Source organism: Cricetulus griseus, assembly GCF_003668045.3.
Source record: "Cricetulus griseus strain 17A/GY chromosome 1 unlocalized genomic scaffold, alternate assembly CriGri-PICRH-1.0 chr1_0, whole genome shotgun sequence".
NCBI lineage: Eukaryota > Metazoa > Chordata > Mammalia > Rodentia > Cricetidae > Cricetulus > Cricetulus griseus.
In genome coordinates, this window is record NW_023276806.1 from 218,783,058 (window position 1) to 218,796,015 (window position 12,958).

Consider the following 12,958-nt stretch of genomic DNA (forward strand, 5'->3'; position numbering starts at 1 on the left):
GTTAACAATTAATGACAAGTGAATCTCTTCCATAGCTTACTAAGCTCAATTTACAAAAAGGTCCTTTACCCTTGTGTCAGAAAAACCTTGGGGTGCTGGTGAACATAGAGATTATTTCTCCTCTGTAGACTTGAAGGTCACTGGGAAGAGGGACTCAGGGCGAGCATGACTACCAGTGAACTGTTGGGAACTGATTACAGAAGTTACGTTTCCATAAGGGAAACCATAATGTTTCAGGAAGCAACTGTCTTTGACCTGTCAAGTACTGTGAACTTTTACCGACTGACTCTAATTAAAAAAAAAAAAAACTGCTTAGGGAGAAGCTGATCTCTGCCTACCACTGTGCCAGCCAGGAAGGGGAATCAGATGGAGACAGTGGGGCCTGTGCCATCAAAGGATTAATAATCTATTTGTAACTAAAAGATGAACAGTAAATCTGGACTAATGTACATATACAGAACACTTAAATACCCTTTTTAGTAACTAGGAATGGTAGATTTTAGGGTTGAACAATATCTTGGTGATATAGTTTCTAAAGTGCAGTACTTGGCTTCAGTACTTAGAAGGTCGTCAGTAGGAAAAACACTCTACCCCTGGCTTTAAAGGTTCACAGTTTTGTGTTCCTGTCTGACCTCAAGGAATAGTAGTGGATGATAGTTAATTATAGGAAAAAGTAAAAGTTATTGGTTAGAATGAAGCCCACCTCCCCTTTTTCGGTTTTTCAAGACAGAGTTTCTCTGTGTAGCTTTGAAGCCTATCCTGGCACTTGCTCTGTAGACCAGACTGGCTCGGAACTCACAGAGATCCACCTGTCTCTGATCCTGAGTGCTGGGAGAATGAAGCCTATTTTAAACTTATCCATTAATTATTTAAGCTCATATGTATGTATAGATATAAGTATACAGACGGGATTTAGACCTTCAAAAGGTGCCAAAACCTTTAGCACGTGTTTCTACTCTTTCTGCACATTCCTTTATCCACAGGCCACGTGGACACTAAAATGCCAGTGCTTTGATATATATATATTTTTTCATTTTCTGTCTGTTCAGTACCTTCTCTTCCTTTCCATGAGACAAGAAGGAAGGGCCAAGAATGGATGCTATTGACAACTATCCTGTGATGACCTTAAAATGATTTACATGTGCTATGTGGCAGAAAGGGATCATCAGCTTACCTGAGTGCCCTAGGTAGCTGGTTTTGCTTCCCTGTTATTAAGAACCCATTGTGGTGTAACATCGTGTTGAAGGCGTGAAAACAAATTCTTGTGAGGTTTTGGTGGTGTCCTTATCATCTGAGTGCGGCTGCTCATTTGCTAATGCACCAATCAGCAGCCTGGTGCCTGTGTTGACTCTGTCTGGGATTTGCTCCATGCTGAGTTGTAGACACAGAACTGGGCATGAGCTGCAGACCCTTGAAGAAAGTCTGGCTTCAGGCTCAGGGACTTGGAACCATTAGAATAGTCCTGTCACTTGGGAGTACCCAGGAAATGGGGGCTTTTGCTGCTGTAGTAACATGGGAAGTGGTGGCTGTTGTCACTAGAGGTGTTAGAGCCTGAGACATTTGAATTTCAACTCAGGAACTTGTCAGTGCAGAGGGAGCCTCTCAGCTAACTCATTTTATTGACTTGGGGCCAGATGTTCTGGGTACCTCTCTTCCTCCCCTTCTACCAATTTTTTCTTTTAAATCCTAATTCTTGGTTTATGTTATTTTCCTCTCTCTGAAAACTTTAAAGTTGTACTTTGAAAATTTTATTTTTTGCCCTCACCATGGTCAGCCTGAGGTTTTTTGCCACCATTTATAAAATTTATGCCCAGCATAATTTTGATTTTTATTACCCTCTCTGTGCAAACACACACAACCATATGCTGATGGTGGCCTTGCTAATTTCATAACAAGTTAAAATTTTCTGGAACCGTTAAAAACTTTGTGGAATGAAAATTTTGTGGGCATATGAGGTGGAGGTAGGAAATTTGGGGGAAGCAGTAGAAATAAGTACCAGGGATCCTGGCACCCTAAGAGGACTCAAGAATTCTGTCTTTTTCTTTTGCTTCCTTTGAATTAGAAAGGGGGAAGAGGAAGGAACCAGGCTTGGAGCCCCCCTTGACAGATATATTTGACAGGTATAAACAAGGATAGAGTTCATCAGTATACTCATTTGTTTTCTCATTACCCTGTAAGGACACACTTTCATGATGGTGCAGACTAGTAATTAAAACAATGCTTTGTTTAAAAAATACTTTCTATATTATTTTGTGTCAGTCTTCCTACACCTCTCTGCATGCATGGACACATGTGCCAATCCGCCCCTCTCCCCCAGTGCTCCACAGGTGCTCTACAACAAGCCAGCCATACTCCAGCCTGCCTTCTAAGGGTGAACTGGCCAGTACACAACTTGAAATGGAATCATCTGAACAACTTGAGAACTTCTCTGTAGCCGCCCCCCCCCCAAAAAAAAAAAAAAAGTTAAAGCTATGCTAGATGGTGGTGGCGAGTGCCTTTAATACTAGCACTCAGGGAGGTAGAGGCAGGCAGATAAGATCAGCCTGGTCTACAAGTGAGTTCCAGGACAGCCAGGATTACACAGAGAAACTCTGTCTTGTGGCAGGGATTAAAGTTAAAAACTCAGACTGCTTGCTGGCTTTTCTTTTACTACAAAATGAGCTTGAGAAAGTTATAACTAACCCCAGCTCAGATGGAGTCTCAGGTGTTGAACACATGTTTCAATTCTTTTATTAGGGTCTAAATCTTTCAAAAACTTGATAATGACTTGTGTTTGTCTTGCTGACGTTAAACAATTGTCATGTCTGGGTTTTCTGCTTCTGTATTTGTGCTTTTCAGTTGCTGTGATAAAATGCCATGACTAAAAGCAACTTCCAGAGAAAAGCTTATTTTGGCTTAGGATTCCAGATGGAGAATCTGAGGGGAAGGAAATGGTTGCAGATGGCAGGAGCTTTAGGAAGCTGGCTGACCATATTCATATCCACATACAGGGAGCAGAGAGAGGGAGAGGGAGTGAGGAAAAGATAAACCCTCACAGCCTGCTCCCAGTGACACACTTCTCCCAGCAAGGCTCTGTCTCCTGTAAGTTCCATAGGTTCCTCACAGAGCTCACCAGTGGGGGCTATGGGGGCCTATGAGGGGCATTTCCTATTCAAGCAACCATAGCCACTAAAGGTCAAATCCCATTTCCAATATAAAAACAGTCACTTATGCCGAAACAAAACAAATGAGATAAAAATTTAGCTTTTTAAAAGACTTTTCTTTTTTTTCTAAAGCAGAAATAAAATAGTTTTTATTCCAGATATTCTAGTTGTATATTCAAAATCTCGAAAGAATTTTTAGGAAAATTGTTAAAACCAATAAATATAACAGTATATAAGCACAATACATAATCAAATAAATGGATACACACAATACAAGAATCATAATATATGGATATTCTTAGCTGCAAGAATTCATTACAAGATGAAATAATGAATTTATGATTATATTATCATTAAAATGTCAGATAATAAAACATTAATCTAGCAATAAATTTATTTTTTTAATAAAAAGCAGCATAATACTATTGAGAGAACTAATATTTAAGTACATGGAAAGATTAAACTTCTGGATTGGAAGACTTAACATTTGAACAAATGACAACTTTCTCTAAGTTGATCTATTTATTCAATGCCAAACCAATAAATTCTGCATCCACTTTTTTGTGTAGATATTCTATAATTGTTATGAGATATTCTATGTGGCAAATGTCCTAAAACAGCTATGGAAATGGAAAAGTTACCAAGTTAAAAGACTTTTCTTGTTTTGTTTTGTTTTTTTTTGTTGTTGTTTTTGTTCCGTTTGGTGAGATTATTAACTTTAATATTTTAGCGGTTCCCATGAGTATTCTGACTTCTGTTTCTGCCAAGTTTTTATGGTTATATACATTAACATTTAAGTTCCTTTTTTAATAAGAAGTAGGAATGCCCATATGAATTATCTAAGACAGAACTTCCTTTATTTTAATCACTATTTACTCTTTTTCAGAGGATGTAAAACAAGTGTTTGGACAGACTACAATTCACCAACATATTCCATTTAACTGGGATTCAGAATTTGTACAACTACATTTTGGAAAAGAAAGGAAAAGACACCTTACATATGCGGAGTTCACTCAGTTTTTGCTGGTGGGTCTGATTCTTTTTTTTTTTTTTTCTTTGTAAATTTACCTGTTGTTTTTTAACCCCTGAAATAATTTTTTTTAAAGTTTCTGATATATATATTATATAATCAAGAATATATAAATTATATATATATATAATAATATATTATCAGAGGTCATATTTGTGTTTTTGTTGTGCCAATATTTCTTTTTTTCAATGATTTTAGCTTATGTGTATGCTTATATGTACCAGAAAAGTGTATTGGATTTCCTGGGATGACTTACAGATGGTTGTGAGTTAGTTGCCATGTTGGTGCTGGGAATTGAACCTGGGTCCTATGGAAGAGCAGCCAGTGCTCTTAATTGTTGAGCCATCTCTCTTGCTCCTGGAGTCTTATTCTTAAAATGTGAAAAAGGAAAACACTATTAATACAAGTTCTTGCTTTTGCCCTGGAGCCTGATTCACCACAGGTTTGCAAGGCTGGAAATCTAGAAGTTATTTCTTTTTTGGCGTTTAAATTGTAGAATCCCATGGACCTCTCCTTGTTTGAGAGTGTGAAAACGATCCCCTCAAGGTTGCTGGGTCAAAGAAGGCAAGATCATAGGGCTGGAGAGGTGGCTTAGTGGTTAAGAGCATTTGTTGTTCTTGCAGAATTCTAAGAAAGCAAAATCAGAATTGTAATTGGGATTTGTGCCTGGTTGTCCTACTGTGTACCAATATTGTGTTTTTCCCTGTGAAAACTAACAGACATAGCCGTCTACCTCTTAACTGTAAAATTGTTCCCTCTGAGGTCTTTTATAGATTAAGCCCTGGATTCTCAAATTGCTGCATATTGAAATCATTCAGGCAGCTTTGGAAACTGTTTCTCCTGTCTGCCTTTAGACTGCTGCCTGTGTGGCTATGTCAGGCTACCCCTGCTGTGAGAGTGTTGGCTTACCTGTTCCACTACTATGCTAGCTCAGTCCCATCCATGTTTCTCTTGCCCTCTGTCATGATTGGGTCATTGGACCACTGATGGGATCAGCCCAAAATAAGATTATACTGTTCTTATTCTATGATAATGCTGTAATGAATCCTATCTCTTCTAGACTAACTAAGAATGAATTAAAAAAATAAGATTATGATTATGGCTTGGTTTTCAAGTGTCATTTAAATTTTTTTTTTTATTTTCCACACTAACATTTAGTCACTGGGGCCCAATATCTATTGGTATACAAATCTCCATAAGGAATCCATTTCTTTTGGATTTTTATAAACTCATTTTGTTTCTTCAGCGATCCCATTTCTTTTCCGAAATCAGTTACTTAAAAAACCATGTTGAAAGTTAGTCTTTCTGGATTTCCTTCAGGAAATCTGCCTGGGAAATCACCTTCAGTTCTTTAGTCTTTATTTCTTTGTGAAGTGTTGTTAGTATCTCAGCTTGTTGGCTTCTTTTCCTTGCAGTAGAACTTTCCAGATGCAGGGGATGAAGGCAGAACTGGGCTGGAGCAGTGGGGTTGGAAACAGCCAAATCCCCAGTGGTGCTACTCCTTTGTCAGCATGTTGTGGCATCCATGCTTTGGCACTGACTGGCGTATGTAGCCACTTAGTGTCTAAAGGTGCTTCTGTTTTGGACTTTCAGTGTGTTTGTGTGTACACGTGTATACATGCGTCTGCGCACATACGAGCACTCTTGAATACATGTGTGTGCACATGTGTGTACAAGCCAAGGAACACCCTGGGCTGTTGTTCCCCAGGCAATATCCTTGGCCTTCCATAGCTGGAACTTAAAAGCCCGCTAGGATGGCTGGCCAGCAAGCCCAGGGATCCATCTCACTTTGCCTCCCAGCACTGAGGTTACAAATGCTGCCTACCAAGACAAATATACTCCAACACTTTGAAAGTCATATAGGAAATCTTCATTGCCAGCCAATGGCTGCACGGGAAACTTAACCAAATCACACAGCTCAGATCCTCACAGTTCTTTGTCTCTTATGCACAAAAACCATATCCTGGTTGGCAAAAAGCAAAACTACCGATGCCAAAAAGCAAGGTTAGTACGATTAGGGACTTTCCTGGATCTTGGAACTATCGACCAGGTCTTTGATGGATTAAGTCTTTGTTCCTGTTTTGGCAGGTGTTATGGCCCACGTGCTGGGTTTTAAGGTTAAAATGGTGCCTCTAACATGGCATAGGTTGTGTTAAAAGTCTTGATGCCTGTTACATAAGTGTGCCCCACTCTACTTCTTTTTATTAATTTTTTTTATACATGGTTTCTGGAGATTGAACTCAGAGGTACTATATTGACTGGGTCATCTCCCTGTCCCTCTTTCAGTCCTCTTTACAGTACACAGAATTTGTCAGGCTTTCACTTTTGCTATTAATTTCCTCACGAAGCTTCAAAGATATCTTCAACCAGGCCTGATGGGTCATACCTATAACCTCAGCACTCAGGAGGCTGAAATGGAAAGATTGCTTGCTGCAGGTTCAAAGCCAGGCTGGGATACAGAGTGAGCTGCTTTCTCAATTATATCACCCCCCCCAAACAAAAGCAAAAACCAAGGACAACATACCTTATCCCTGGCTTTTCATTTTCTTTGTTAAACATGCTAATGTCTGTGAATCTCCATTTCCAGTTCTATGGGGACATAAGCCTACTTCAGTAATTCATATGGGAAATGAAATAGGAGGTGGTTTTTACTGCTGTTTACATAGGACATTGGTACGTGGTTGGACTCGGTGTTCCTTTAATGTGGGATAATTACAATAATGCTATTGAGACAGATGCCTCAAATTGACTTTGTGGGACGTTAGCAATAGTAAGAATGATCGCATTGCCCCCTTTGAGCAAGTGTCAATTACGCTGCAGCCAGCCAACTGTCATATACTCAAGGCCACTTCTTGGTCTTTTTCAAGAAGTGGGGAGCCTGAGTCTAGGATTCGATGATTCAGGCATCACACGTTCTGATTGCAGCTGCAGCTTGTAGGCATTTGCCTAAACTTGACTCTGATCCCTGATAGTTAACGGGAGCATCCCACAGTGTCATGCAGTGGATGATTTGGCCTTTGGAAGCAGAATGGATGCCTGAAATTTGTACCCATTTAAAGTAGCTATTAGCACCTAATGCTACCGGACAAGGACTTTGCTTTAAACCCAACTCCAGACTCAGAAGAAAGAATGGGTACATGAATTGAGATAGGCTTTGTAGCAGTGCTGGGTTTGAAGTCTACTTTGGGTCACTTCTTTCCATTTCAGATCATTTGTTTCTTTCCTTTGAATTCTTGTCTCCAGGCAGGTTGAGCTTCAAGCCCCTGCTTCAGGCCTCTTGTTTTCTTCATTACCGGGCACAGATAGCTTCTGAAATACATAAGTGATTATGTTCACTAGTTTTATGCCAGCTTGATTCAAGCTATCTGAGAGGAGGAAACCTCAACTGAGAAAATGCTTCCAGAAGATCAGGCCAGTAAGGCATTTTCTTAGTTAGTTAGTGATGGATAGGGAAGGACACAGCCCATTGTGGTCCAGGTTTCTATAAGAAAGCAGGCTGAGCAAGCCAGAGGGAGCAAGCCAGTAAGCATCATCCTTCATGGCCTCTGCATCAGCTCCTGCCTCCAGGTTCCTGCCCTGTTTGAGTTCCTGTCCTGACTTCCTTTGATGATGAACAGTGATGTGGAAGTGTGAGCCAAATAAAACCTTTCCTCCCCAGCTTGGCTTTTAGTCATGGTGTTTCATTGTAGCAATAGAAAGCCTAACTAGGACAGTGAGCTTGGTCTCCTGTTTCAGACTTTTGCTTTGTCAAGTATGCCCACCTTTGTGCTCTCAGGCAGACCTCAGAAAGGTAGGCCCTGCTCCCCAGGTAGCATCATTGTTGTACAAGCAGAGAGATGTAAAAGCTGTCACCATCCACCCGCTGGCCTGTTTCTGATGAGGAAGAGAAGCACTTCAGGGACAGGGACTGTGTTTCTCAGTTATATAGTCATAATGCTGATGACAATGAAAGATGTCAGCTGGTTCAGGCCACCACCGGTGGTAGCCATGCTTGGATGTATGGTTCGCTATGCCACACTCTACAAGTTCCTGCTTCCCCTTTATTTAATAAACACTGTGCTTGTATAAACCACTACTTGGGTGGAGCTTTTTACACCACAGGTTCACTTCACATGGTCTGGAGAAAGTGATAGCTGGCCGACAAAGCTCGTACGTTCTTGTCTGTACTTTGTTTATGGATTACACAAATGCAGGATTGAATAGCAGGGATACAAAGCCTACTTTCTGGATTCTTGTTCCCCATTTCTGGGGAAGGATTTCAGGTGACACTGGGAGCCACATAACTTTTGTACTAATGCAGGCATGAAAGTTAGTTTTTTTAATGCTTAGTTCTTTCATCTCCACTTCATGAGTAATGGGGTGTGTGTGTGTGTGTGTGTGTGTGTGTGTGTGTGTGTGTGTGTATAATGATATACTATATATATATATATATATATATAATAGTATAATATTATATATATATGACGAGAGAGAGAGAGAGAGAGAGAGAGAGGGTAGCCCTAGCAGACTTAGAACTTGGTATATATACCAGGCTGACCCTGAACTCACAGAGAATCAGTCACCTGCCTCAGCCTGGAAAGTGCTGCGATTAAAGGCAAACGTGTATTTTCTAAGCCCCTCCATGTGCCTCTACTCTCATCTCCTAAAGCAAAGCTTTAATTGTATGGATGTTAATTTACAAGGAGATTTTAATATTATATTGTTAAGAAACATTCTGGAAAGCTGGGCAGTGGTGGCCCATGCCTTTAATCTCAGCACTTCGGAGGCAGAGGCAGGTGGATTTCTCAGTTTGAGTCCAGTTTGAGTCACTACAGAGTGAATTTAGGACAGCCAGGGTTACAGAGAAAACCCTGTCTCAAAAAAAACAAAAAGCAAAACAACAACAACAACAAAAAGTAATTTGCATTTGGTCAACAACAATGAGAAAAATAAATAATACCCTACTTTTATTGTTGGGTGTAGGCTTCATATATAGTCATTAAAATTTTAGAGGATTCTTCAAATAGGGAGCTTCCAGTGGCTCTGACCTCTGGTCAAAGTCTAGGGTTGTTGCCAAATATAAAATTTAAGCAGAAAACTGCTATGTCTTGAGAAATACTTTTACAGAACCTGTATAACACACAGCTTCGAGCCTTCACTCAAACCAGTGAGAATCCCATAGAGGTAGCATGGCTAGATTTATGTTTCATAAGGATTATGCTGACATATGGGAAATCAAATGGAGACAAACATGACCAAATACATGGCCTCCAGTTGGCCACTTTCTAGTCTGAGATTGAAAAGGATCTGGACCAAGTAGATGGTAAGAGTAAGATGGGATAAGTAAATGGATTCAAGAGGAAAAAGAGACAGCCTGACAAGAGTTGGCAACTTTGAGGTGAGAAGACAGTGAAAGCTGAGTAGAGTTCAAGGTAGGCTCCTGGGTCTAGGCTTGGGCATATGCCAAAATAGTGGTGGGTTACTGGGTTCTCCTAAAAATCCATCCATCCATTCTCCATCTACCTACCTATTCTTCTCTCATGTATTGCATCCCAGACCATAATTTCCCCTCCCTCCACTCTTGCCAGTCTGTCTCCCCACTTCCCCTGTCGAGATACCCCATCCTACTGTCAGGAGTCCCACAAGAACACCAAGCTACAAAACTATAACATATATTCAGAGGACCTAGGTCAGACCCATGTAGGCTTCTTGACCGTCACTCCAGTCTTTGTGAGCCCCTATGAGTCCTTGTTAGTTGATTCTGTGGGCCGTGTTCTTGACCCCTACTGAGATGATTTTAAAGAGGCAGGTAGTCTTGTGTGTGCATTAGCTGTTCACACATTTGGTATGTTGACCCTGTGTTGCCTTCTTGGTTCTTGGGAATTAAGATGATACTTGGCCTCCCACCCAAATAGATTGGGGCTTTTTGAAGGAATTCTGTTCCTGATTTTATGGAGCAGGGAATGTGTTCTGTATCTAACAACTTGCCTCTTATTGCTTTACAAAGAGGCACCATCAGAAAATCAGCTGTCCTAAATGGATAGAGAAGCCAGATTCCATTAATCAGGAGATGGGCTAGCTGACTTGAGAGGCCATGAGTCTGGAAGTCCTCTCTCACTGTTTTACCAAGTATTGCTCAAGAATGAGATCACCTGACTCTAGGCACATGAGTACTTACTTGTCTCATTCAGGCCATTGTTTAGTCAGATGAGGGTGATGACACTTAAGAGACATAAATTTTAGTTGATAGAGCAGGAAGCAGAGTGTAGGAGGCAGAGCTGTGTCTGCCCAGACGGACCTCACATTGGTAAGCATCGCCGCACTTACATCACATCTGTCAGATGCCAGAGCATCTGCTAATGTGGGATATTACCAATATGGAGCCAGGTAAAAATACAAGGGAATTTAATAGGGAAAAGCTTTACTTACAGAGCGACCTAGCCAGCCTGCGGGGCAGCAGTAAGTACAGCAAGCCAAAGATGAAAGCGAAAGAAGGGGCCACCACATCAACGTCCCTCACTCTTAAACCTTCCCTACATCACCCTGATCACGCCCTTGCAGGGGTGGTCAGGCACACCTGTAGCCAGCCCCTAAGAAGGCGTGGCTACAGCATCCCCTACAATTCCCCTTTTAGTCTAAAAGACTAAAAGTTAACAGTATAAAGTATCCAAAATTAACAGTCATAAAGGTGAAATATAAGAAGATACAACAATCTGCTTATGTCACGTCCTGACTATCTATTTTAACTAAACCCTAAAGTCATCTGAAAGAGGTGTCCAAGCCTGAACACCTCCTTCCAATCCCAACCATAAACAATAGCAAGCTATCCCTAACTATGCATATACACTATCCTAAGTGACAGCAATGGGGAAAGGAGGTATAGCATCCTCCAAGTTACTTCCTGCTGAAATGGGACAACAATAGCCTTATGGGGTCCTGTAGGAAGAAAATATTAGTATAGTGAAAGCTTTGAATGCATTGTATCCAGTCCATGTTAGATGGGATTCGCTTGATTGAAGATCTCTCTTGAAATCCTCAACTTGATTGAAATCAGTACCTGAAGCTCTGGCTGGAGTGTCAGTTGAAATGGAGAAAGTTGTATCCAGTGCAGTCAAGGAGGTGTCCCCCATTTCCTTTCCAGGGTGTCCAGGCAGGTCTTCATTAACTGTGTGGGACCCAAACATAAATGTCAGCAGAGAAATGTTTGCTTGTGTAAGTATGTATACTGGAAAAGGCAACCATGGGAGCATAACAATTATGAGAGGGTGTACACTTGAAAGAGCCAAGAAAAGACAAAGACAGTCCCCAAATTCTTCTTATTCTGTATTACATCAATTGGCTTCTTGATACAATACAGAAACTCTAAAGTTTAGTTAAACCACGTGCTTGGATTTTAGAGGAGGAAAGCCAAATCCACCTCTAAAGCCAGCATTGGTTTAATTGAATAGGGACTAGGAAATAAAGAGAAATAGAGTTCTCTGAGAGACAGCTCATGAAAAGTTTCAATTTCCTGCATCATAAAAGATTCCAAGCATGTTAGTGAATCTGTAAATCGCTCTAACTGCTCCTCTACACGTTTTTCTAGTCCTTAGACAGCATCTGGATGGTATGGAAACTGTCTTCTAGGTATTGGAGTCTAGATTCTCGGTCATGATTTGCTTATTTTGATTCCTCAGCAATCGACTGTATGGACCTATCTAATTTGTCAGCCCTGTTTTGTAAATTATCTTCCAAACATTTGAACTTAGATTCAAATTTGTGATCTGCTACTTTAGATGCTTCAATAATTGATGGAATGGCATTGTCCAATTCTTCAACCCTATCCTGGGTATTTTGCACCTTTGCATCATCTAGTTTCTGGGTCACAGAGCCTATCTGAGTTTCTAGCTGGCTACAGATATTCTTAGTTCGTCACAGTCCTCTGACAGCCTAGCCTCTAATGCTCCAGACATGGAGGATCTCTCTGTGTTTATCTTATCATAAATACACTGCATCTCATCTTGGGTAACAGACAGCTCTGTCTTTAGTGTACTGGAGATAGAGCCCAGCTTAACACCCTACTTCTGTTCCACTTTCTGCACAATTGTGGCCTGACCTAATCTGTTCTCCAAAACCTCATTGAGTAAAGCTGTTATTTCCTGTAAGCAGGTAGTGAGGTTATCTTTGTCCCTGTTCCTGGGAACTCTGGCTAGTAATGTTATTTGTACCAGCAAGCTAACTGCCATTACTGCATATATGCAGGTAATTGGCAGATTAGTGTCCTCCTCAAACATTGAATTCACGTAATAAGCAAAGATATTACCAATTATAGAAAATGATAAATATTCCGCCATGATTTTACCTGATTTTTACCCCAGATGCAGTAAATATCTTTGGTCAGCAGGTGGCTCAGGCGTTAAGCTAGTCCGCGCAGCTTTTGGCAGCGCTTGGTCAGGCAAGATGGCGTGGAGCTGAGGTCATACAGGTGGCTGCACTTTAGCTGGAAGTGTAAGGCCTTTGGGCCGCAGCCTTGGAAAGCCTCAGGCCCTGCTGAAAGCCGAGGCCTACTCCTGAGGCCTACTCGGCTCAAGGGCAGGAGGTCTCCTGGCACAGGTAGGCTGTAGTCCCGTGCACGCAGCTAAAAACTGGCGGTAAAACTTTGGGGAGGTCTGGAGAACTCTCCCAGCTGGGGGGACGGTTCTGAGCGGCTCAGCAGCAGCTAGAATGCGCTTGTGGTGCAGCTGGTCTGTGTGATTCACCAGGTCGGCTGCGAGCTGGGACCACCTGTGGATAGGGTAGGAGCTTTTCAGGCCAGCTAGTCTGCTGT

General features: G+C 41.3%; 1 protein-coding gene across 2 annotated transcripts in view; it reads left to right on the forward strand.

Annotated features, from left to right (window-relative positions):
- The window catches only part of Slc25a13 (solute carrier family 25 member 13), a 189,850-nt gene that overhangs the window by 86,296 nt on the left and 90,596 nt on the right, over nt 1-12,958 (forward strand). For both annotated transcript variants that reach the window (XM_027389891.2, XM_027389892.2), the window contains exon 5: nt 4,030-4,169. In XM_027389891.2, coding sequence (XP_027245692.1) covers nt 4,030-4,169 — 140 coding nt within the window. The remainder of the gene's footprint in view (nt 1-4,029; nt 4,170-12,958) is intronic.